This window comes from Perognathus longimembris, chromosome 22 (genome assembly GCF_023159225.1).
Source record: "Perognathus longimembris pacificus isolate PPM17 chromosome 22, ASM2315922v1, whole genome shotgun sequence".
NCBI classification, from domain to species: Eukaryota; Metazoa; Chordata; class Mammalia; order Rodentia; family Heteromyidae; genus Perognathus; species Perognathus longimembris.
In genome coordinates, this window is record NC_063182.1 from 9347127 (window position 1) to 9371387 (window position 24261).

The window sequence follows — 24261 nt, forward strand, 5'->3', positions numbered from 1 at the left end:
GTAGTGTCTTAAAGCCAACACTTAGACTCAGTGTCTTTTAACTTTCAATTGTATGGATACTTGCTTTTGTGGATGGGACTCTAGTTCAGCCTACCGTGAGTGAGAGGCCCTGGGGTTGATTCCCGGCACTATTAAAAACAATTATTATAATGTCAGGTGCTGGTGGCTCACGCCTGTAATCCTAGTGACTCAGAAGGCTGAGATCTGAGAATCCCAGTTCAAGGCCAGCCTGGGCAGGAAAGTCTGTGAGATTCCTAACTCCAATAGACCACCAAAATGCTGGTGAACACGGAGCTATGGGCTCAAGTGGTAAAGTTCTAGCCTTGAGCACAATTGCTCAGGGACAGTGCCCAGGTCCTGATTTTAAGCCCCGGGACTAGCACCAAAAAAAAAAAAAAAAAGATGAAATACTGTGCCCATAAAATTTAGCATTTAGCCAGGTCCCAGTGGCTTACCCCTGTAATCCTAGCTACTCAAGAGGCTAAAAATCTAATGATCACAGTTTGAAAACAGCCTTTTCTTTTTTTTTTTTTTTGGGGGGGGGGGCTAGTCCTGGGGCTTGAACACTGTCCCTGGGTTCTTTTTTTTTTTTTTTTGCCAGTCCTGGGCCTTGGACTCAGGGCCTGAGCACTGTGTCCCTGGCTTCTTCCCGCTCAAGGCTAGCACTCTGCCACCTGAGCCACAGCGCCCCTTCTGGCCGTTTTCCACATATGTGGTGCTGGGGAATCAAACCCAGAGCTTCATGTGTAGGAGGCAAGCACTCTTGCCACTAGGCCATATTCCCAGCCGGGTTATTTTTCTTTTTTTTTTTTTTTGCTCAAGGCTAGCACTCTATCACTTGGGCCACAGCACCACTTCAGGCTTTTTCTATATATGTGGTCCTGAGGAATTGAACCCAGGGCTTCATGTATACGAGGCGAGCATTTTTTACCACTAGGCTATATTCCTAGTCTCTCCAGAACTTTTTAATCATGGAAAATAGAAAGTCTATACCTACTAAACAATAGCTTCTTATTTCTCTTCCTTTTAAGCTCTGCTAACTAGCCTCTAGTTCCTGCTTCTATAAATTTGACTATTCTCAGAACCTTATGAGGGCTGGGGATATGGCCTAGTGCCAAGAGCGCTTGCCTCGTATACATGGGGCCCTGGGTTCGATTCCCCAGCACCACATATACAGAAAATGGCCAGAAGTGGCGCTGTGGCTCAAGTGGCAGAGTGCTAGCCTTGAGCAAAAAGAAGCCAGGGACAGTGCTCAGGCCCTGAGTCCAAGGCCCAGGACTGGCAAAACAAACAAACAAACAAACAAAAAAAACAACCTTATGAGTACACGTGAACTTGTATTAGCGTATATGTATACGTGTACTTTTCACCTCTTGTGTCCAATTTATTTCACTTGGCATAATATATTCCTGGGTCATTCATATTATAGCACATTTCAAAATCTCATTCCTAGCCTGGCACCAGTGGCTCACATGTATTTCTAACAACTCAGGAGACTGAGATGAGAATCTCAGTTCAAAGCCAGCCGGGGTAGGAAAGTCTTATCTCCAAGTAACTACCCAAAAAAGCCAAAAGTGGTAGAGTTCTCACCTTGTGCACAAAAGCTCAGGGACAGGCCTGGCATGCACACACACACACACACACACACACACACACACACACACACACACACACAATCCCAGGTGTCTCATGCCTGTAATCTGAGCCGTGACTCAGGTGGTATTGCGTTAGCTTTGAGCAAAAAAGCCCAGGGATATTGCCTAGGCCCTGCATTCAAGCCACAGGAACAGAAAAAAAAGAAGCTCACTCCTTTTTGAATAACATTCCAGTCTTCCACTGCACAGACATTCTTTCACATTTTGCTTATCCATTGCTCTGCTGATGAGCAGAGTGTTTCTGCATTTTTGGGCTATGCTGAATAATGATGCTAAAAATATTGATGTCTAAGTGTCTGTTTATACACTCAGAGTCTTAATTCATTATCCAGAGGTAATGCCCTACTAATATTGTAGGATCTAACACTCCCTTGCCATTTAAAGCCAGTCCTGCCCTTAAACTCAAGGTCTGGGCACTGTCCCTGAGCTTTTTTGCTTAACTACCACGTGGATAACAGCTCCACTTCTGGCTCTTTGGGTGATTATTTGGAGATAAGAGTCTAATGGTCTTTGCTGCCTGGGCTGTCTTTGAACCACAGTCTTCAGATCTCAGACTCCTGAGCAGCTAGGATTACAGGCATGAGCACCCAGCTGTTTGATGTTTGAGCTAGATCTCTCTGTCACCCAAGCCGGACTCGAAACCTTCCATCCTTCTGCCTCAGCCCCCTCAGTGCTGGGATTATAGGCAGGCACACCTGCTTGCCCTGGCTAGATTGAGTAAGCAATGACTCTGTTTCCCTGCCTCGCTGAAGTCGTTCTGGAATGGCTAGCCTGGCGGGCGGTCACCTCCAGGCCTGGAGGGGCCTCCTTCTTTCCCTGACAACATCCAGGCTGTCTCACTTTCTCTCTCCCCGGCTAAATCTGGAGTGTGAAGCTGCTCTTCTTCCCAATTTAGCATTTGAATTAAAGTGAGAACTGAATGTGGCTGGAAAACTGACTCCCATCTGTGTAGGGGAGGGAAGGGGAGCAGAGCTAGCGTGGGCGCCCGCTGAGAGAACCCGAGCCCCGGCAGCCGGCGGGGCAGCAGGGCTGGGCGAGCTGAGCTTCGACAGGTGTTTCTCCGGGAGGAGGAGAAGGCCGCCGGGGTCTTCATTTCACACCCCATGGAAGTGCACTGTGTGTGCGGGCCCTGGGGCCATGGCGCTGCCGGGCCGCCGGGACCCAGTGCGCATGCCTAGGCTTTCAGCCCTGTGGGAAAACTGACTCAGAAACAGGCAGGAGCTCCACGGGGTGATGGGTGCTGTCAACAGGTAGGGCGGGGGTGGGCGGGGCCTGCAGGGAGCATCTTCACAGTTTGGGGGATGGTAGGGGAGTCATTCTAAACGGATAGCTATGTGACTAGCCAGAGCTGACCTGCTGAAGTGCAAGCCCAGGGCGCGGAGGTAGAAGTAGGAGCAAATGCCCCTGGGCGCTGCTGGCACCCGCCTGTCATCCCAGCTACTCAGGAGGCTGAGATCTGAGGATCACCGTGCAAAGCCAGCCCAGGCAGGAAAGTCTATGAGACTCTCATCTCCCCCACCAGAAAACTGGGAGTGGCACTGTGGCTCCAAAGTGGTAGAGCATGAGGGCTGGGGATATGGCCTAGTGGCAAGAGTGCTTGTTTCATATACATGAGGCCCTGGGTTCAATTCCCCAGCACCACATATACAGAAAATGGCCAGAAGTGGCGCTGTGGCTCAAGTGGCAGAGTGCTAGCCTTGAGCGGGAAGAAGCCAGGGACAGCGCTCAGGCCCTGAGTCCAAGCCCCAGGACTGGCACACACACACAAAAACAACAACAACAAAGTGGTAGAGCATGAGCCTTGAGCAAGAAATGCCCAGGGACCAGACACAGGCCTTCTGCATTGGAGCCCCACCACTGACAAAGCTTCGAGTAGCTTCCGCAGAGCAGGGAACCAGTGCTGGGTGAGTTAGCTCAAGGTCTTCCCTGTCTCCTAAGTCACTTCCTCCTCTTCTTCCTCCTCCTCCTCGTCTTGGAGAACCACCAGATGAAAGTCACCTGTGCCACACAAGTCTGGGCGCCCATGAGGACCTTCTGTTCAAGCTCCAAAGAGTCTAGGTGTGGGCAGGGAGGGTGCTCTCTCCAGACTCAGCCATTCAGAAGGCCGAGCCTGGCAGTCCCGAGATGGACATGGGGTGGGGGTGGGGGGGGACCTCCCATGGGAAATGAAGGCATCAATCGGTAAGGATCTCCGCTTTGTTTACTTTAACCCAACCTTCCCAAGGAATGTTGAAGTGACCTCGATGGGACTTAGTCATAGTTCTGGCTGAGAGGAGATGGGGTGGAAATCCTGGCAAAGGAAGGCCTGTGTTGTTGGAAACAGGGTGTGTGTGTGTGGTGTGTGTGTGTGTGTGTGTGTGTGTGTGGTGTGACATGTGCATTTTCCTGTCAGCACTGAAGTTCCTAAATGACAGGCACAGCTAAGGGATGCCGGTGTAAAACTCACCATCAATATTTCAAACAATATTATTTATTGATCATTCATCTGGCCGTGACAAAAGGAGGGTGTAATTCACCAGGGATACAGAGCTCATGGGTCATTTCAGGAAAGAGGTCGGGGAAAGGTGGATCGATTGAAGTTCCTGCAAGAATACTGGAAGATTCCAGAGCTTAGGGACTAGGATTTTGTCTCTTCTTCTGGATGAAAAGAAAGGAAGGGATAAGAGGTAGGGAAGCCTGGAGCAGGTCTGGGATGGCCACTGTGCCTCCGTCCAGGGAACGCTGAAGCTTCCTGGGCGTCCCTTCCCCGGGACTCAAGCCCCACATCAGCCGTCTCCTCTTCTGACCCTGAGATCAGCTCCAGTAGCTTCTCCATACCAGTTCAGAAGCTCGGCTTGACTCTCTTGTGGAGTCAGCCTGACCATTTCCCAGCTCCTTGGAAAAGAACCTTCTGGGTCTCACCCCCTCCTGTGGGAAGTGGGCAGGAGATGGGCACACAAGCTTAGAGGAGATTCCTTGAGACTCCACAGCCGCCCTGCCCACCCTCGAGGACAGGCCGGGAGGCTTCTGTGCACCAGGCCTTGGGTGGCAAGTTGTGGGCGAAATCGTTCTCTGCCCAGCGGTGAAATCCCCACACGGGGGAGGGCGCTGCGCCATCTAGTGGGCCTTTTCCTCCTTGCAGCCTAGATGTAGGCCATCCTCAGGTACCAGCCCCAAGGAAGCCGCTGTCCAGCCGAAAAGACTTGAGGTGCCCCTCCACCTCCTCCTCCACATGACTCAGGAAGAAAAACAAACCGGGAGGGGGGGGGATTCGGAAAGTGGTGGTGAAATGGATGCACTTGAAGAGACAAGCGAAGGCAGCACGGGCTTTTGACCAGGAGAGCCCTGGTTCCTGTCATGCAGGATGCCACTGACAGGTCGGCCATGGTCCAGAGCCCGTGAAGTCTGCCCTCCTGTCCCAGCCCGCCTCCTTCCGGCAGGACTTAGTTCTGCCTGCGGGCTGCGTGGAGCTGCAGGCCTGGCTGTGACGTCAAGGACTGGAAATCTCATTTCATGCAGGTTCTCAATGTACAGCGAAGCAGGAGAGACAGGAGGAGTCAGCCCAGTGGCCTCGTACCCGGGGCCGGCGCAGCCTGGAGGGCTGTCCCCGCGGAGGCCCGGGCGCAGGACGCAGAGCTGGACTGCGATCCCGAGAGAACATCTCTCAAAGCCCCCTGACTGTCCGGGCAGACAGCGAGCTCCCTCCACCTCCCTCCGGCCTTGTAGTGACCCCAAGGACTGAGTGTCCCCTAGGCTCTTCCCAGGAGCCCTTTCACCCATTCTTCCTGTCATCCTCTCCTTTCCTCCCCTTGCACCACGGGGCGTGGGGGCGGGCCCTATGCTCCGAGTGTTTCCATGACAACACACCGATGAACTTGGCAATCTGAGCCTAATGCTTTTGACACCAGGAAGCCCAGAGGTGTGTGCAAATCCTGGCAACACAGAATCTGGCAGTGACCTTCACCACCACTCACCGTGGATGCAAAAGATGTACACACGTGTGTGAGCAGGGCGAGGGGGGGGAGGAAGAAAGAGAAGAGAGGGTGGGAGGGAGGAGAGAAAGGAGTAAGAATGAGAGACCCTAACCTGGTTTCTGGGTGGCAGCTGTCGGCTGGGACTGCATCTCAACCCCGGGGGACCCCCTAGCAGCCGTCTCTTCTTTGCATTCTCTACCTGCCTCTCCTCAGGGACGGAGGTGGAATGGCGGCCTCCGGAGCGCTGGTTGGCTAAAGGATTCCAAAGCAGACAATAGAGTTTTCTCACTTCCTGGCCTCACTATGATGGCAAGAGGTTCTTGGCTCCAGTGCGGCGGGCCGACCGTCCGTGTGATGCCGGAGGAAGAAGAAAGCCTGTGTGGGGACAGTTGGCCAAATTTAGCATCTAGTCTTGTGTGTGTGTGTGAGACCAGACTCGAACTTGGTACCTGCTACTTTGCCCCATTGGCTGGTATCTACCAAAGGAGCCACAGCTCCGACCCCTAAACTTAGTATTTAAAGCCTGGGTGTAGGTGAGGATTCGCACAGTCCACCCCGCCCCGGGCTCTGCGTCTTCAACTCCCCCCCCCCCCCCGCCCCCCACAGCTGAGGTGCTTTGCTCGCTTCTCCACCACACGTTGTTTTCCTTCTGTGGGTTCTGGTGTTCCAGTCCAGGGTCTTATCCCCGGCCATATGCACTCCCTCCTCCCCCCCCCCCCCCCGCCCCTGCCTCCCTTCCCACCCTGCCCTTCCACACCGCACGGCAGGTCCAGGTTCACAGTGCCACGGGAGCTCCTCGAGGCCCAGCCCCTGGTGACCTGGCCCAGAAGTCTACGGGGCTGGGGCTTCCGCTGCCCTTAGTCTCCTCTTAACCCTTTCCAATTCTGTCTTTCTCTCTTCCTTTTTTTACCAGTCCTCCTGGGGCTTGAACTCAGGGCCTGGGCACTGTCCCTGGCTTCTTTTTGTTCAGGGCTAGCACTCTGCCTCTTGAGCCACAGCACCACTTCTGGCTTTTTCTGTGTATGTGGAGCTGAGGAATCGAACCCAGGGCTTCATGCATGCTGGGCAAACACTCTACCACTAAGCCACATTCCCTGCCCCCAATTCTTTTTTAATTTAAATTCTTATTGTTATTATAAAGGTGATGTACAGAGGGGTTACAGATACATCAGTCAGGTAATGAGTTCTTGTCTTTTTGAACGATGTCACCCCTTTCCTTGCTCTCTCTCCCTGTTGTCCCCTCCCATCCCTACCCACAAGTTGTACAGTTCACTTTGGACGTAGTGTCTGCTGAATACCATTGCTGCCTCAGTTCACCCTTTGTGCCTTCATTTCTGTCCCTTCCAATTCTTTTAGGCCATTTTAGGCATGGTGTCAGCCCTGCCCTCTTATCCCATCCTCTTCTTCTTTTTTTTTTTTTTTTGCCAGTCCTGTGGCTTGGACTCAGGGCCTGAGCACTGTCCCTGGCTTCTTTTTGCTCAAGGCTAGCACTCTGCCACCTGAGCCACAGCGCCACCTCTGGCCATTTTCCAGGGCTTCATGTATATGAAGCAAGCACTCTTGCCACTAGGCCATATTCCCATCCTCTTCTCTGGGTCGCTCAGTGAAGTTTTTCTCACGGCCCTTTCTGGGGGCCAGGTTTCTAAGCAGCAAGACAGTCTTTGGGGGTTGGGTCCGCTCTCCATTTTGTCTTGGTCTTCCAAGCCATTGTCCTAGGTGGAATCACCCGAAGGCACCTTTCCCTGACGGGAGCTGCTTGGGCTCATTCTGCTCTTTTCCTCTCCTCCCCTTGGCTGCCCTGCTTCTTATTTGCTTTCCTTTCTACCTGTCAACTGGCGAGGCAAGAAGAACTCAGAGCACACAACACACGAGGTGCCAGAGTTTAGTTTATTGGCTCATCTGGTGCTGAAGGTCCAACGGGCGCCAAGGCCTTGAGAGTCCCTCGGCTCATGGATTTCTCTTTCTTCTTCACAGATTCCTCTCGGCCCTGCTTGAAGCTGTGTCAGAAGTCAGGGGAGGGCATGGCTCGGACAGGGGTTTGGTTGGCACAGCAAGGAAACACTGAGGCAAGGGAGGAGGGGCCCCTAAGGGGAAAAGAAAGGGGCGAGCACCACAGGACGGGTCCTGTGGTTCTGAGGAGTGGAGCCACCAGCCCAAGGACAGGGCAGAGGCAATGAGGCCAAAGGGATCAGGAGGCGGGGGAAGGGAGAGGCCCATCCTGGACTGGGGTCCTTAGAGGCTCAGAGACCAGCAGGGGAGGTCTCGAGGGGGGAGGCTGGAGCTGAGGGTGGGAAGAGGTGACCCATGGAGGGAGAAGCCTTTACCGCCCCCCCCCCAGCCCCACTCCCACTGAGGTAAAGGGACTCATCCCTCCACCCCGGGGGCCACAGTCCTACCAGCTGCAGCTCGGCAGGGCCATCCTGGCCATTGCACCCCCATGTCCTCCGATCCTAGCTGAACCTGGGGACCCCACCCAGTTAGCCCGGGTTTGCCTTCCTCTCACCAGCCTTCGGGCCCTTCCTTGGTCTGTGGGGTCTGTGAGTGCCACCCCCATCCCAGGGAGGGCAGGGGTGGGGGGTGGGCTCGGAGGAAGGGGTTGAGGTTGGTCTTCTTCAGCAAGGCACTGGATAGGGAGGGCCAGAGGGAAGAGGAGCCCCTCTTTGGGGGGGCCCTGGTCATCAACCCCTCGGCCAGCCTCTACCAACCTCAACCCCCACAGCGGGGCCTCCCTCCTCTATTCCAAGCCCCCTTGGGGTGTGTGTGGGGGGGGCTGGCCACTGGAGACAGTTGTCTGTGTGTGTGGACGGGAGGGCCCGGGGCCTGGGGCGCCTGGGTGGGTGGCACAGTGCGGAGCGGGGGGGCCGGGCTGCAGCCCTTCCGAGGGCGCCAGCACCTCAGGCCGAGTCACCCCCGCCAGAGCTCTTCTTCTTGGGCCGGGCCTTCAGAGTCTTGGAAGCCAGGGGCTGTGGAGGGAGGGAGGGAGGGCGTCAGGGCTCACCTCAGGCCGCCACCCCTCGATTCCCGAGGACGCCCACCCTTCCCACCTCGGCTCTGGGCCCCTTCTTAATGGACTTGGGCCTCTTGGGGGCCTTATCTCCCGCGTCGTCTTCTAAGGCTTCTGTCCGGGGGTCTGCGGGGTGTGTGCCCGACCTCAGACTCAGGGCAGGGTCGTCTCCTGCTGGAGGGGAGGAGGAGAGAAGAAGGGTCCAGCCCCCCCCCCCGCCCACCCGCACCGGGGGGCTCCTCGGCCCGTGCCTCCCCCCTGCAGCCCCCCCGGCCCCCCTCCCGCCCGCCCGCACCTAGGTCCTCGATGGGGTCCAGGAGGCCGCAGGGGGCGGCGCGCAGGCGGCCGTCGGGGCCCTGCAGGGGCAGCGCGTCCTCGTCGCGGATGAGCGTCAAGTCCTGCATGCTGAAGCTCCGCAGCTTCTCCGACAGCACCCCCTGGCCCTGGGGTCACCACCACGCGCCCGCGGGGAGAGCCGAGCCGGGGGAGGGAGGGAGGGAGGGGGGGAGGGGGGAGGGAGGGGCGGGGTGGAGAGGGAGGTCACCGCGGTGCCTTCCCCCGGAGTCCGGCCCCGCCCCCTCCCCGCCCCCGGAACTGGGCCCCGCCCCTCCCCGCCCCCCGGAGCCCGGCCCCGCCCCCTCCCCGCCCCCGGAGCTGGGCCCCGCCCCCTCCCCGCCCCCGGAGCCCGGCCCCGCCCCCCTCCCCGCCCCCGGAGCTGGGCCCCGCCCCCTCCCCGCCCCCGGAGCTGGGCCCCGCCCCCTCCCCGCCCCCGGAGCTGGGCCCCGCCCCCAGCCTCACCTTGGCGGCCGCCGTGACCGCCGCGTTGGCAGCCAGGTTCAAGCCCCGCTTGCCCACCCGCATCATGGTCGCGTAGCTCCTGTCTCGGGCCTGCGTGATGTACTCGTCGATCTCCTGGGGGGACAGAGCCCGGTGTGTGTGTGGGGGGGCGGGTCGACCTGTGTTCCCCCGGGATTCCCACCCCCCCCCCCCCCCCGCCGTGAGCGCAGGGGCGGCAAACCTTCTCCTTGTTGGACAGGGTCGGGTGCACGAACTTGCGGTAGAGCACGCTCGAGCCCTTGGTGTAAGGGGACAGCAGCCAGATCACAAAAGCAATCTTGAGCTCGAAGTAGAAGGGGAACCTGGGTGGGGGTGGGGGTGGGGGTGGGGGGGTGGGGGGCGACAAAAGCAAGCAAAGAGAACAGGGCAGGGAATCAGAGGGCTGCCCACCCCATAGCACCGGCTCCCCTCTCCCCCCCCCCGCCCGACCATGGACAGCTCCCCGAGTCCCAGGCTCCCGGGGTCCCCTGCGGCCCGCCCCGCCCCCTTTCCTGCACCTCTCCGTGAAGAAGACTCCGTGCTGCCACCATGTGCTCTTTGACATTCTTTTCTAAATTCACTTTTCTCCCCTGTTCACACCTGTCATCCTGGCTACTCAGCAGGCTGAGGTCTGAGGATCTCAGTTCAAAGCCAGCAGAGCAGCAAAGTTCTTGAAACTCTTTGTCACAACCTCCCTCCTCCTGGTCCTGGGGCTTGAACTCAGGTCCTGGGTGCTGTCCCTGAGCCTATCTGTGCTCAAGGCTAGTGCTCTATCACCCCAGCTACAGAGCCATTTCTGGCTTATTTTGAGATATCAGAGTCTCGTGGGGACTTTTCTACCTGGGCTAGCTTCCAACCATGACCCTCAGATCCCAGCCTCTTAAGATTGTAGGTGTGAGCCACCAGCTCCTGGCTACCCTTGAAACTATTTTTTTTTTCTTCTGTGGGTTGTGGGGCTTGAACTCTGGGCCCATGTGCTGTCCCTGAGCTCGTCAACTCAAGACTAGTGCTCTATCATTTGAGCCTCAGCGCCACTTCTGTTTTTCTGGTAGTTAATTAGAGGTAAGAGTCTCATGGACTTTCCTGCCTGGGCTGGCTTTGAACTGTGATCCTCAGATATCAGCTTCCTGAGTAGCTAGGATTACAGGTGTTAGCCAGCTCCTTGAAACTCTTATCTCCAATTAATCACCAAAAGAAGTGGAACTGTGGCTCAAGTGGTAGAACATAAGCATTGAGTGACAAAGCTTAGGGACAATGTCTAGGCTCTGAATTTAAGCCCCAGGACAGATATACACAAACATACATTTATCATTCATTCACTCATACATTCATTTATTTATTGCCAGTCCTAGGGCTTGAATTCAGGGCCTGGACACTTCTTTTGCTCAAGGCTAGCGCTCTACCACATGAGCCACAGCACCACTTCGGGCTTTTTCTATATATGTGGTGCTAAGGAATCAAATCCAGGGCTTCATGTATGGAAGACAAGCACTCTACCACTAGGCCGTAGTCCCAGCTCTCATTTTTTTTTTTTTTTTTGGCCAGTCCTGGGCCATCAACTCAGGGCCTGAGCACTGTCCCTGGCTTCTTCCCGCTCAAGGCTAGTACTCTACCACTTGAGCCACAGCGCCACTCTGGCCATTTTCTGTATATGTGGTGCTGAGGAATCGAACCCAGGGCCTCATGTATATGAGGCAAGCCCTCTTGCCACTAGGCCATATTCCCAGCCCCTCATTTTTTTTTTTTTTTAAGATGAAGTCCAGGCTGGCCTTGGACTCCACAGCTCAAATGATCTGCTTGCTTGAACTCTTAAGGTGTGCTGTATATAACTCCCCTCACTTTCATGGACTGCTCTCCATCCCCATAGCTGCTGCTACGCAGGCCACAGACCCCTTCATGTCTCCTATGTCTTCACAAAGTCCTCATCAAAGCCCATTCCTTCACTAATGTCGAGGAGACTTTCTACTCTCAGTCTCTTCATCACACTTTTCTTCTTAAAAACAAGGGCTTTCTCTAGTAACAATGATCTTTTGTCTTAACACTCATCAGTAAACTCTCTTGACTTCCAGTGTACTATGTTGTACATCTTTTCTTCCAAGAGGCATTTGACCATTCAGTAAATATTTTTTGAGCTCCAGCTATGGCTATGTAAATGATCCAGACATATTCCCTCCCCTCATTGGGCAGATTCTACACATGTAGTCCAGCAGTGTGGTGGAAGTGCAAGCATTCAGTGTCTATAGGACTGGATCACACATGCCTGTTTCACAAATCAGTGAGAATGGTGATCTGTCTACAGATCAGTGAGTGAAGCAGCAGTCCCCCTGAATTCCGGGGAGGTGCTCTGACTGCCGCTAGGAAGAAATGTGCAGGCTGCATCTGTTCTCAAGCTGCTGATCAAGTTAGGTAGGGAGAGGAAAATCAAGGACTACCCTGGATCTTAACTCCCTGTCTGTCTGGTTAGAGACAGGGAGAGGCCTGGGCCCTTTGGTGCAATAGGGCACGCTGGATCTCACCAGGACAGTATGATGTCTGTGAGTGTCTCAGCCGTGGTGAAGAAGGCAAAGACGATCCAGTACATCATCCACTTCACCTGGGGAACAAAGGACAGCATTCCCTCGGGCTGGGGCCAAGGGACCGCAGCTCCTCCGACCCCCAGTCTGCCAGCTCCTATTGCACAGGGCTGGGGGTAGGAAAACCCAAGACCCCATATCAACCTGTTGACCACCTTACAGGTTCTGGGGTTGGGGGGGGGAGGAAATACCCCATAACCTCCTTTGCCTAGGGTCTCTAATGGTTGACAGTGAGGCACAGAGCTCCCCCATCTGTGCTGCGGCGGCTGACCGCTATCCCTGCCATGCGAGTTGGGTGGGGGTAGAGGTCCTCCACTCACATATTCCTTCACATTTTTGGTCTTCACGGCCTTGTAGGAAGAGTAGGCTGGGTACAGGGTGCCGAAGATGAGCCTAGGAAGGCAAGAATTGCAGAGAGCCACATCAGCTGGACTGATGGACTGTGGTTAGGGGTTCAGGCCAAAACAGTCAAGACTCAGGAAGGAGATACAGTTATGTGGGGGCTGTGGTCAGCGGGGGCAATGGCACTCTCCCTCTATTGTTCACTTTGTCATTCTTGACACACACACACACGCACGCCAGGGGGTCCAATGAGGGCCCTTGAGCCATGGTCCCTGGTTACGTAGAAACATGTCCAGGGGATCAAGGGTCTGGTCACTGTCATGGAAGTGTCCTCCTCCTTGGCCTCATACCCATTCAACTCATGTGTTCTTATTCTCCACTTCCTTGTCTCAGAGCCAGGCTGGGTAAGGCCAGCTCTGCAAGGGAACCTGACACCACCTAAGAGGGCGCTCAGCCTGGCAATCAAGAGCACTTCTGCGGCCCTGGGGATTTGGGGACCAGAGGGTACAGGGGCAGGAGGCCCTGGGAGGGGCCAATCAATTTATGCCTCCACATCAACGCTCCCAGGACCAGGCTTAGAGGAGGGTCCAGAGCTCAAAGCCCGGGGCTGGCGATTCCATCACAGATAGGACACAGGTGGGGAAAAGGAGCGATGCCCCTTAGGGGGTGTGCCTGTGGCAGAGAGAAGGGCCGGCTTGAAGGGCTTGAAGGCCACGGGGAGGCATGGGGTGAGGCCCCTAGATTCCCTAAGGAGGCGGGTGGGGAGGGGGAGGGAGGTGGGGAAAAAGATTCCTATAGGACTAAAGGAAACCAGGACTCAGCCCTGACACCGCCGAATACAAGAAGGCAGCAGGGTGGAGCTTGTTGGGACGGGAGTCCCCGAGGTGGAGGCTCAAGGGGCAGAGTCCTAAAACTCACTAGGTACCCACGGGGCTGGGGCCCTTCCCCTCAGTGCTGCCTGCGGGAGGGGAGGTGCGGAATCCTCAAGGACACAGCCTGGGGGTGTGAGTTCACCCCTGGAGGTAGGGGGGGGGGGTGCAGCTCCACACTTGGCTCCCTCGGGGTTGAAGGCCATCCACCATCCTCTCCCCATGCCAGGCCGCACACACACCCCGTTTCTAGCTCCCTCTCACACCCGGTCCTCCCTCCCACCAGCTCTGCTCCCCGATGCCCAGATCGCCTTCCTGGCGGGGGTGGGGGGGTGGGCAGGTGTCTCCCCTGACAGTTGGTGGATCCAGGAGGGCGGCCCGGGCCCTCGGTGGAGCCCGCCCTCCCCCCCGCCCCCCCCCCCCCCCCAGCGTGGGCCAGGCTGCGAACCGTGGAAGGATGGCGAGGCCCTGCCGTCCTCCGCAGCCGGGGAGAGGGGATCGGATCCCCGGACCGGCTCGGTCGGTGTGCGGGGTGGTGGGGAGCCGCTCCCCGCCCCGCTGCACGGCGGGGGTGCGGCCGGGAACCCACCGAGTTATCAGAGATAGCGTGGGAGAGGTCCCCGGGAATGGAGGCACCCCCCCACCCCACCCCGGCCTCGGGAGGGGGGGGACAGCCCGCCCTCCCGGGGCGCCCCCCCCCCGCACCGCCCCCCTCCCCCGCCTCCGCACCGCACTCACACCACCAGGCGGGAGATGATCCACGAGACCATGGCGGGGCCGGGGCGCGGGGCCGGCGGGCCCGGGGCCTGGCGGAGGATGCGGCGGGCCGAGGCCGCCGAGGCGACGGGCAGCGGGAGCGGCGGGAGCGGCGGGAGCGGCGGGAGCGGCGGGAGCAGCAGCAGCAGCAGCCGCCGCGGGGGGCCGCGAGCGCCGGGCGGCCGCCGTTAAAGGGGAGGTCTCCGCCGCCGCCGCTGCGGGCCGTGGGCGGTGGCGGTTCTTAAAGGGGAGGTCGCCGGAGCGAGCGGCGCGCCCCCCCAGCACCTGCCGCGCCCGGGCATGCGCCCTCCTCACCCTCCGCGGCGCGCCTCCGGGCCTCCGGGCCTCCGGGCCTCCGGGCCGGTTCACCTTCCCCGGGCTGCAAGCCGGACACCTGCCCCTTCCCCCCCACCCCCCACCGCCCACCCCACGGGGATAACAGCTATCTGCCAGGTGCTCGTGTCACTTCATCCCACACTAACGACTTCATTCTAAGGCGGGAATCATCTCCATCATTTGCTGAGGGCCACTAAACCACTAAGTCCCGCGCCCAGGATCGAGCCGCGCTTCCCAATGCAAGCCCTGCAGACAAGTCCCTGCCATCCCCTCTCTACCATCACCGACTCCCAGTTGAAGGAATACCAGGTGCATTCGCTCTGCTTCTTAAGGATGGAAGTTTGGCGGAGGGGAATAGAGCTGGGGCTAGGAAGACTTCATGGGAGGGGCTGGGAAAGGGGTCCAGGACTCAGGTCAGTTAGTTAAGTCGAGGGGCACTGGCTCTCCCCCCCCCCACTACCTAAGAAGGGCCAGTGGCAGTGAATGGCCTCATTCCGAAGACATTTATATCCAGAATGTAGGCTAGCTTGCCTCCTGACGCTTACCAAAGCAACCAAGTTCCAAAGCACCCCCTTCCCCCCCTGCTCTCCTTTCCCGTCCCACTTTCAAGCTTCTGCATGCTTCTATCTTTTATGTTGAGGAGGTAACCATCTGGAGACCACAGTACCAACTTGTCCTATCCAGGCTGAAAGGACATGTTTCGAGTGCTGTACTTTCAAAGAGTCCTATTCAAACTCAGCATCCTTGAACCACACAATGGTCTATTTCCGGTCTGATAATGATATTTCCAGGCTAAGGTGTCCAACAGCAGGTTCCACAGTAAGCCTTCGATGACCTCTCTTGCTATTCTTTACAATTCCTCTCCAAAAGGATTTTTTTTGGCCAGTTCTGGGGCTTGAACTCAGAGCCTGAGCACTGTCCCTGAGCTTCTTTTACTCTACCACTTGAGCCACAGTGCTACTTCTGGCTTTTTCTGTATATATGGCGCTGAGGAATTGAACCCAGGGCTTCATGTATGCGAGGCAAGCACTCTACCACGAGGCCACATTCCCAGCCCCAAAAGGATTCTTTTAATTGAAATGCAGTCTGTTCTCAAGACACTTTAACTTTTGCTTGATAAACAAAAATAACTACAGCTGGGCCTTCTCCCACCCTTTCCAAATGCAACATATTCCATAAATGGGCAGCCAAGCCTCCTTTTATTTATTTTTGTGTTGGTACTATGGTTTGAACTTAGGGCTTTCCTCTTGCTTGGCTTTTTCATCAAGGCTGGCACTCTACCACTTGAGCCACACTACTACTTCCAGCTTTTTGCTGATTAATTGGAGTGTGTCAGGGGTTTTTCTGTGTGGGTTGGCTTTGAACGGAAGTCTTCAGATCGCAGCCTCCTGAGTAGCTAGGATTACAGTTGCGGGTTACCATGTACAGCGGCCAGGCCTCGTGTATTTGGGAAGGAACTCTGATTGCCCCAAATCTTGCTCAGGCGTCACCGCGAGTGGCTTTTCCCTTCCCAGACTCTGCTTAGCAAGGCAGGGTTCTGCTTCTGTTCCATCCATGGAGCATACAGTGTGGGCATGCCCATCTTTCCACCCATAACTCATGTCGTTCTTCATTTTCACTTTCTCCTAATTGCACAGTTTAGGAAACCAAGAGAAATGACAAGAAACCCCAAAATGAAGACGTGGAAATAACCCCCCCCCCCCACCTCTAATCCAGCCTTCAACGTGGCCTTGGCTTTGGGAAGGTTGTAACAGGAAGAACTGAGTCCACTCGAAACAGATTTGTTAGATTTTTAATAAGAACATGGAAATCCCAATCAGCCCTTCAACAAAATTAAAATACAGAAAGTGAAATTAAATTCTACAGTAAATGACTTTTATTAAAAAAAAAAAGTAACTGTGAACATATAAACACGCCTGCCTGTAGGGCACTACAGTACAGCTGGAAAGAGATACATTTTCCAATGTACCTGTGGGCCAATGAGTTCCATTATTTTCAAATAAATTCTTAATAAAAACTTCACTGAGTTGGAAAGTTTTGCTGAAAATATTTCTGGACAAAACCCCAAAAAACAAAACAAGAAAACCCTCATGTTGGAAATCAAACTTTCCGTCTCATTTTGAAACGTACAAGGAGTCCCAAGGGAAAGCTGGTAACGGGTGAAAATGGTTCCTGGAGGCCAGTGTGTGCAGACCGGGGGCGCACCACAGCTCGGACACGAGCAAGTTCTTTCTCAGACGACGGTTCCCTCACCAGAAGACAGAGAGGGAAGGGAGAAACGAAAAGAACTCTAAAAAGCCAATTCTTCTAAATTCTGCTTTGGCTGACTTTGTGCTATAATGGGCAGCTGATTTCTAAAAATCTTATTTCTTCAAAGAATTTTATCGAAAGGAAGACTAAATGTAATGTGCCTTTCCTCATAATCCAGGAAAACAACTGTGGTATTTCAAAAATTCTAAAAATATCTACTTTCATGAAATAGTAACTATTTCACTACAAACCTATTTTTTTTTCACTAAATACACACATTTCCTAATCCTGGAGCCTCCTGGGAAAAGCAGTGGGCTCTCCCTGGGTCCTGTAAGACTCCAGTGTTTATGGAGAGTGTGGGGAATGGCTACACCCCAATTCCTGGGATGGGCCATCTCAGAGGTCACGTGCAGAGACACTGTCAGGCTTCCACCAGGTATATTTAAAGAATCCCCCATCCTTGTACCAGTTCTGTACCTGCAAACACATTCCCACTTAACTAGGCACGAGAGGAACAGGAAGGAGAGGTGCCACATTCCTAGTTCCTGGATCTCAAATCGGAAGGACGAGCAGAAAGCCCATCGATGCTCCCGGCAATCCGGATTCCCAAAGGCCTGGGGGTAGGGAGGTGGCACCCTCAGCTTGAAGTCTGAAACTGTGTGTGTGAACAGTGCAACGTTCCTGTGTCAACCTTCAGTGTTGAGGCAGCATAGAAAGAGTGGCTGGAGAGTTTGTAATACTGACCACGCCGTGGCTCCGGGTGAGCGGCCTCTGCTCCCGCAGAGAACCTCGTCATTCCCTGTGAGTGTCGCGAGTCTAAGACCTTGCCAGTTTGGACTCATGGGCCTTGAGGGTACCAACAGCATCCTTCACCGCGTGGTAGATGATGTTCTTTACCTGGGGAGCAACCGGCACCGTCAGGCCATGGCAACGCCACGCCGCGTTCTACCAATACCAATGTCTGTTCCACACTGACTCCAGGCCCAGGGGATAAGGAGGAAACTCCCCAAATGACTGTCATGGATGGTTTTTCTTTAGGGAAGATTGAAATCATTTGAAAGTGTATACAAATCACTATCACTTCTGTGCTTACTTTGGGCTGGGCACTGCTACTAAGTTATTTATGTGGACTTTCGTTTAATCTTTCCTATAATCTTACAAGGTAGGGTTTGTTATCCCTACTTTACATGAGAACTGAGGAAATAAAGGTTCCATATTAAGAACCTTGCCTGGAACCATTGGTGGTTCACAACTGTTATCCTAGCTACTCAGGAGGCTGAGACCTGAGGATTGAGATGTAAAGCCAGCCGGGCAAAAAAGTCCATGGCACTTTGATCTTCAATGAACCAGCAAAAAGCCAGAAGTAGAGGTATGGCTCAAGTGGTAGAGTGCCAGCCTTGAGTAAAAAAGCAAAAGGAGAGTACCCTGGCCCTGAGTTCAAGCCCAATACTGGCACTAAAAAAAAAAAGCAAAAACAATCTTGCTTGGAGACAGGGTGTGATAATACATGCTTATAATCCAAGTACTCTGGTCAGCCTGGTGTACAGAGCAAGATGTTGTCTCAAAACCAAAATAAAAACAAAAACAGAGTCAGAGCACCAGTGGCTCATGACTGCAACCCTAGCTACTCAGGAGATGGAGACCTGAGGATTGAGGGGTGAAGCTCGCAGGGCGGGAAAGGCCATGCAATTCTCATCTCACCACCGAAAAACAGAAGTGGAATTGGGGCTCAAATGGTAGGGGGCTAGCTTTAATCCAAAAAGCTCAGAGACAGCACCCAGACCATGAGTTCAGGCCCAGGACCAGCACAAAAAACAAAATAAATGATTCAGTAAGTGGAAGGTAAAGCATGGGATATTTCTTTCCATTGTGATTGTGCCTATATATATTTTCTAATTTATCTACAAAGAACACATTACATGGAAAGTTGGAAGATATAATAAAAATCATTAAAGGGAACAGGCTAAAGATAATTTTCTTTCTTTTTTGGTAGTACTAGGGTTTGAACTCAGGACTTTTGTGTTTTCTAGGCAGATACTTTACCACTTGAACCACACTTCTAGCCTTGAAGATGATTTAAAAAAACCTTATTTCTTGCTTGGTGTTGGTAGCTCATACCTGTCACCCTATCTATTTGGGAGGCTGAGATCTGAGGATTGCCGTTTAAAGCCAGTTTGGGAGGAAAGTCTATTATATTCGTATCTCCAATTAACCAGCAAAGAGCTGAAGTGGATCTGTGGCTCAAGTGATAAGAGCCAGGCCTGAGTGAAAAAGCTAAAGGACAGCACCCAGGCTCCAAGTTCAAGCCTCAGCACTGGCACTTTAATGCTAGGCACAAAAGGTCTATGTACAAGATCTCAGTCTCTATTAATTTTTCTCTATTACTTCAACAAATATTTACCTGCTGCTCATTAGACATTATTTCCTGCCAAGAGTACCTGCCAAGCACAGGCCTTGAGTTCAAACTGCAGTATCACCAAAAAAGAAAATAAAGCAGAAAAGACTGAGTCTTCCTTGAACACAATTCAAAAGGACTAGTTAGATGTTCCTGATAGGAAGGCTTCATGTGCCCCAACATGGTTTCTCTGAGTAATTTCTCCTTCGAAGAATATCCTTAGAGAGAATGTGCCTTCTGTGTGTGTAAGTGAGCATGAGAAGAAACAAAAACATGGGGTCCAGGGTTACTTACCTGCAGTTTATCCTCATGATTGGTATGAGTATTGGAGAGATGCCTGAATTCCTGAGTCAGGCGAAAACAGTGCTTCACGTGTTCTGGAGATACAAAGTCTTCTGCTACTTTTATGCAACTATACAGATTATGAACCTGGGATAAAGGAGAGTACAGACGGAAAACATGAGTCTCAGATCATGGAAAAGGTATGTGATAGCTGGGCATAATGGATCAAACTGTAATCCTAGATACTTGAGAAGCAGAGACTGGGAGATCTCATGCCATGTATCTGCTATCCCATTGATGTGGGAAGCACAATGGCTGGTGTAGTTGTATAAACTCACCATCTCCAGTGACTAAGGGAAGCACAAGTGGGAAGATTACAGTGCAGATCATCCTAGGCATAAAGTGATATCCTACCCTGGAAAGAACCAGATGCGAGTTGGGCATGCCAGCAGCCTACCTCTCTAATTCTAGCTATTTAGGAGACTGAGATCTGAGAATCGTGATTCAAAGTCAGCTTGGGCAGGAAAATCCTTGACACACCTATTGCCAATAAACCACTAAAAAGCCAGAAGTGGAGCTGTGAGTCAAGTAGCAAAGCTCTAGCCTGTGAGCTTTTTTTTTTTTTTGCCAGTCCTGGGGCTCGAACTCAGGGCCTGGACACTGTCCCTGAGCTTCTTTTTCCCAAGGCTAGTACTCTACCACTTGAGCCATAGCACTACTTCTGGCATTTTCTTTGTTTTGTTTTGTTTTGTTTTGCCAGTTCTGTGGTTTGAACTCAGGGGCTGAGCACTGTCCTTGGCTTCTTTTTATTCAAAGCTAGCACTCTGCCACTTGAGCTACAGCGCCCCTTCTGGCTTTTTCTATATATGTGGTGCTGAGGAATCGAACCCAGGGCTTCATGTATAGGAGGCAAGCACTCTACCACTAGGCCACATTCCCAGCCCCCTGTGAGCTTTTTTGTTCAAGACATAGACACAGACACAGACACAGACACACAGACACACAGACACACACACACACAACCAAATGCAAAAAAGGGGCTGAGGGCTGGGGATATGGCCTAGTGGCAAGAGTGCCTGCCTCGGATACACAAGGCCCTAGGTTCGATTCCCCAGCACCACATATACAGAAAACCGCCAGAAGCGGTGCTGTGGCTCAAGCGGCAGAGTGCTAGCCTTGAGCGAGAAGAAGCCAGGGACAGTGCTCAGGCCCTGAGTCCTAGCCCCAGGACTGGCAAAAAAAAAAAAAAAAAGGGGGCTGGAATTATGGCCAAAGTGGTGGAATACCTGCCTAGTAAACACAGAGGCTCTTGCTTTTGAGTTCAATCCCTAATATTGCAATAAAAACAAAAATTAGCAGACAAATCAAATACTATTTTTTTTTGGCCAGTCCTGGGCTTTGGACTCAGGGCCCGAGCACTGTCCCTGGCTTCTTCCCGCTCAAGGCTAGCACTCTGCCACTTGAGCCACAGCGCCGCTTCTGGCCGTTTTCTGTGTATGTGGTGCTGGGGAATCGAACCTAGGGCCTCGTGTATCCGGGGCAGGCACTCTTGCCACTAGGCTATATCCCCAGCCCTCAAATACTATTATTTGTGTGTGTGTGGGGGGTACTGGGCAGAACTTAGGTCTCCTATTTGGCTCTTCCATTTGAATCATGCTCCGAGTCCTTTTGCTTTTAGTGTGTTTTTATGCTTTTGTCCAGATCAGAGTTGGACTGTGATTCTTTTACCTGTGCATTGGATCGCACTGCTACCATGCCCAGGTTTTTTTGTTTGCTTGTCTGTTTTACCCCCAACATTGAACTGCTGGTTCCAGGCAGTCTTCTTGCCTCAGCCTCAAGGGTAGCTATGACTGTGGGTATGTACCACCAGGCCCGCCTCTCCATTTTCTAACAAATACAGAAACACTGTGTGTATAAATCAAAAAGTAAAAATGTTGGGGCTGAGACCGTGGCCTGCTGGTAGAGTGCTTGTCTAGTATGCATGAGGCTGTGGGTTTGATTCCTCGATATCATATAAACAGGTAGCTGTTAGCACTGCTGAAATTTTTTAAAAGTATTAAAATTATAAGGAAAAAAACTAAAAAGCAAAAGCAGTTGTGATGTAGGAGCAATCAGTCTAATCCTGCAATTTATATCTCATGCTAGATACGAAAGAGAAGCAGTTAGGAAGCCCAAGGAGCTGTAAAGCTAAATCCCTACCTGGTGTGGGGCTCCGGCAGGTATGAAGACAGCGTCACCGAGGAACTGTACAATGGCCCAGCCTTGCACTCCATACTCGTCATAGAGTCGCTTGCGGAGGGTCTGATCCAGGTACCAACTTTGGTCATGAATTGGGTCATGATCAGGGGGATTCTCTTGGCCTTGCTCTTCTCCAACCTGAAGCCACGACCAAAATCCAAGAATGAAAAATGAACACAGAAATCCCTCCTTCTTCAACTTTAACTTTCAGCAGTTCCATTCAGTTTTACTTTCTGCAGTTTCAATTATCCATAGTCAATCGAGGTCTGATATTATTAAATAGAAAAGTCCAGAAATAATCTTACATAGTGTATTAAGTAGTATGATGAACTCTCAAACTCCATCCTACACCGGATGTTAATCATTCCCTACCCATGTTGGCTGTTAATAATACTACCCTGTTAGTCACCTACTAGTTGCTTCAAGTCAAACTGACTGCTCAAGTATCACAGTGTTTATATTTAAGTAATCTTTATTTAACTTAATGGCCCAAAGTATAAAAGTAATGATGATAATTCAAATATGACAAAGGGAAAATATAAAGTTTGTCCTTTAAATTACAAGAAGGAGGAAAAGGGGGGAAAGTGTTACTATGCATGTAATTTCCTTCCCTTTCTTCCTGCCCCTCCTCTCCCCCGCCCCTTTCCCCTTCCTTCCTCTTTCCCTTCCCCCTGCTCTTTTCCTTCCCCTCCCCTCCCCTTCTTTCTTTTTTCTTTTTTTTTGCTGGTCCTGAGGCTTGAATTCAGGTCCTGGGCACTATCCTTAGCCTTTTTGCTCAAGGCTAGTACTGGAACACTTGAGCCATAGCTCCACTTCCAGTATTTTGGTGGTTAATTGGAGGTAAGAATGTTATAAACCTTCCTGCTTGGGCTAGCTCTGAACTAGGATCCTCAGATCTTGGCTACTTGAGTAGTGAGGAATACAGGCACTAGTGAGTACCTGGCCATTGCAGCTTTTTTTGTGGGCTAACTGGAGATAAGAGTCTCTCAGATTTGTCTGCCTGACTTGGCCTTGAATCTTGAGCCTTAGGTCTCAGATCCTGAGTAGCTAGGATTATAGGTATGAGCCACTCGTGGTAGGCTGTGCTGCTCTTGGTTTACTGAGATAGGGTTTCCCGGTTCAGGCTGTCCTTGAACTCAAGATCCTCTTCCCTCTCTCCTGAGTGCTAGTATTACAAAGCACCAACAGATCTTTAAAATCAAAGGATTGCACATGATATAATCCATACATGGCTCATCCTTCAGACCCTCAACCGACAAGCTAGGAGCACAGCCTGCCTAGGCTTTTACCTTTCGGAGAAGCTCCCGGATCTTCTCTGCGTCCTTGGCTGCATAGATGTGCCACAAAGCACCTGGCTTCTCCTTTCCATCATGAATCCTCTGCTTTGTCACCTCATCAACATCTCCCTCATCAATTGTCTTGAGTACCTCTGAAAAGCGCAAGCAGTGATTTCAATGAAAGCACTCATCTCAGTACCTCCGAGTAGAGCATAATGTCCACTTCAAACGAGCTTGATTTCTATTTTTCCTCGTCTCTCTAGAGTGTTATCACTAAGAATGAAGGTTCAGGCTGTAGGCACGGCTCAAACGATAAGAGTGTTTTCCTGAAAGCCAGGGCTCTGAGTTCAAACCCCGGTATTGAAGAAACAAGCAAACAATCACTACTCATAGTGGTCTCATCTCCCTGCACATGGGATAAGAAACACTAAACCTTTCTTAATTTTCCCTATGTAACAGGAACTCAGCCTTCTGGGATATATAATTGCTTTCTTTTTGATGGTGGAAGAGGAGGAATGGATGGGTAGCAGGCCTTTCACTGTGCAGCACAGGCTGACCTAGAACTTCTGATCCTCCTCCTGCACTGTCCCTAGGGCCTGGATGACAAGTGTGCACATCTGGCTTCACAGCACTTTTTTGGGTCAAATTGTACTCCTGTTATATTTAACTTTCAGGTTATTTCATCATCATCATTATCATCATCATCATCATCATCATCATCATCATCATCATCATCATCATCATCTTTTATGCTCAAGGCAAACACTCTTCCACTTTGAGCCCGAGTTCCACTTCGGGCTTTTTGGTAGTTAAGGAGAGATGTCCTACTTGGGCTGGCTTTGAATCACAATCCTTAGATCTCAGCCTCCTGAAGAGCTAGGGGTACAGGTCTGAGCCACATGTACCTGATTTATAATTTTTTTTATTAGCATACATTAGTTGTACAAGTGGGATATCATTGTGAAATGTCTATACATGTATACAACGTACCTCATAAGCATCACTCCGTCTATCAATCTGTTTCATCCTGCTTCCCTCCTTACTGGAACATTTTCAACTGGTTTCATTTTCATAATTCATATTCACCATCATTCACCCTCTTGAGGGCCTTGAGCTCTCTTGGACTTGTTACTTATGGCTGTTCTCCGCCGTCCCCCCGCCAGTCCTGGGGCTTGAACTCAGGGCCTGGGCACTATCTTTTTGTTCAAGGCTAGTACTCTACCACATGAGTCACAGCACTACTTCTGACTTTTTCTGTTTATGTGGTACTGAGGAATCAAACCTAGGGCTTCATGCATGCTAGGCAAGCACTCTACATTTCTAGCCCCAATATGGCTGGTATTCTACCACTTGAGCCATAGCTCCACTTTCAGCTTTTTGCTGGTTAGCTGGAGATAAGTCTTTCAGATTTGTCTGTCTGATGACTCTTGATTCTGAGATCTCAGCCTTTGAAATTGCTAGGATTACAGGTATGAGTCACCAGTACCCAGCTAAAGCTAATCATGGTTATGTGTG

The 24261-nt window shown here is 52.3% G+C and overlaps 2 protein-coding genes across 9 annotated transcripts in view; both read right to left on the reverse strand.

Moving 5' to 3' along the window:
• Positions 1 to 8414: 8414 nt before the first annotated feature.
• On the reverse strand, positions 8415 to 12514 carry Reep2 (receptor accessory protein 2). 5 transcript variants are annotated; one of them, XM_048331283.1, is made up of 7 exons: positions 12322 to 12514; positions 11945 to 12021; positions 9631 to 9751; positions 9411 to 9524; positions 8908 to 9049; positions 8653 to 8783; positions 8415 to 8571 (listed from the first exon to the last, which is right to left on the reverse strand). In XM_048331283.1, exons 2-7 carry the CDS (start codon positions 12010 to 12012, stop codon positions 8503 to 8505), a joined length of 645 nt encoding a protein of 214 aa, XP_048187240.1. In that variant the 5' UTR covers positions 12013 to 12021; positions 12322 to 12514; the 3' UTR covers positions 8415 to 8502. The 5 variants fall into 5 exon arrangements, with proteins under 5 accessions (XP_048187240.1, XP_048187239.1, XP_048187238.1 ...); XM_048331282.1 differs by having other exon boundaries at positions 8908 to 9055; XM_048331281.1 differs by lacking the exon at positions 12322 to 12514 and having other exon boundaries at positions 11945 to 12238.
• Positions 12515 to 16082: 3568 nt separating this feature from the next.
• The window catches only part of Kdm3b (lysine demethylase 3B), a 73833-nt gene continuing 65654 nt past the window's right edge, over positions 16083 to 24261 (reverse strand). For all 4 annotated transcript variants that reach the window (XM_048331063.1, XM_048331062.1, XM_048331061.1 and 1 more), the window contains 4 exons: positions 22759 to 22898; positions 21431 to 21607; positions 19244 to 19378; positions 16083 to 17451 (listed from right to left, as the gene is read on the reverse strand). In XM_048331063.1, coding sequence (XP_048187020.1) covers positions 17371 to 17451; positions 19244 to 19378; positions 21431 to 21607; positions 22759 to 22898 — 533 coding nt within the window. In that variant the 3' untranslated portion in view covers positions 16083 to 17370. The remainder of the gene's footprint in view (positions 17452 to 19243; positions 19379 to 21430; positions 21608 to 22758; positions 22899 to 24261) is intronic.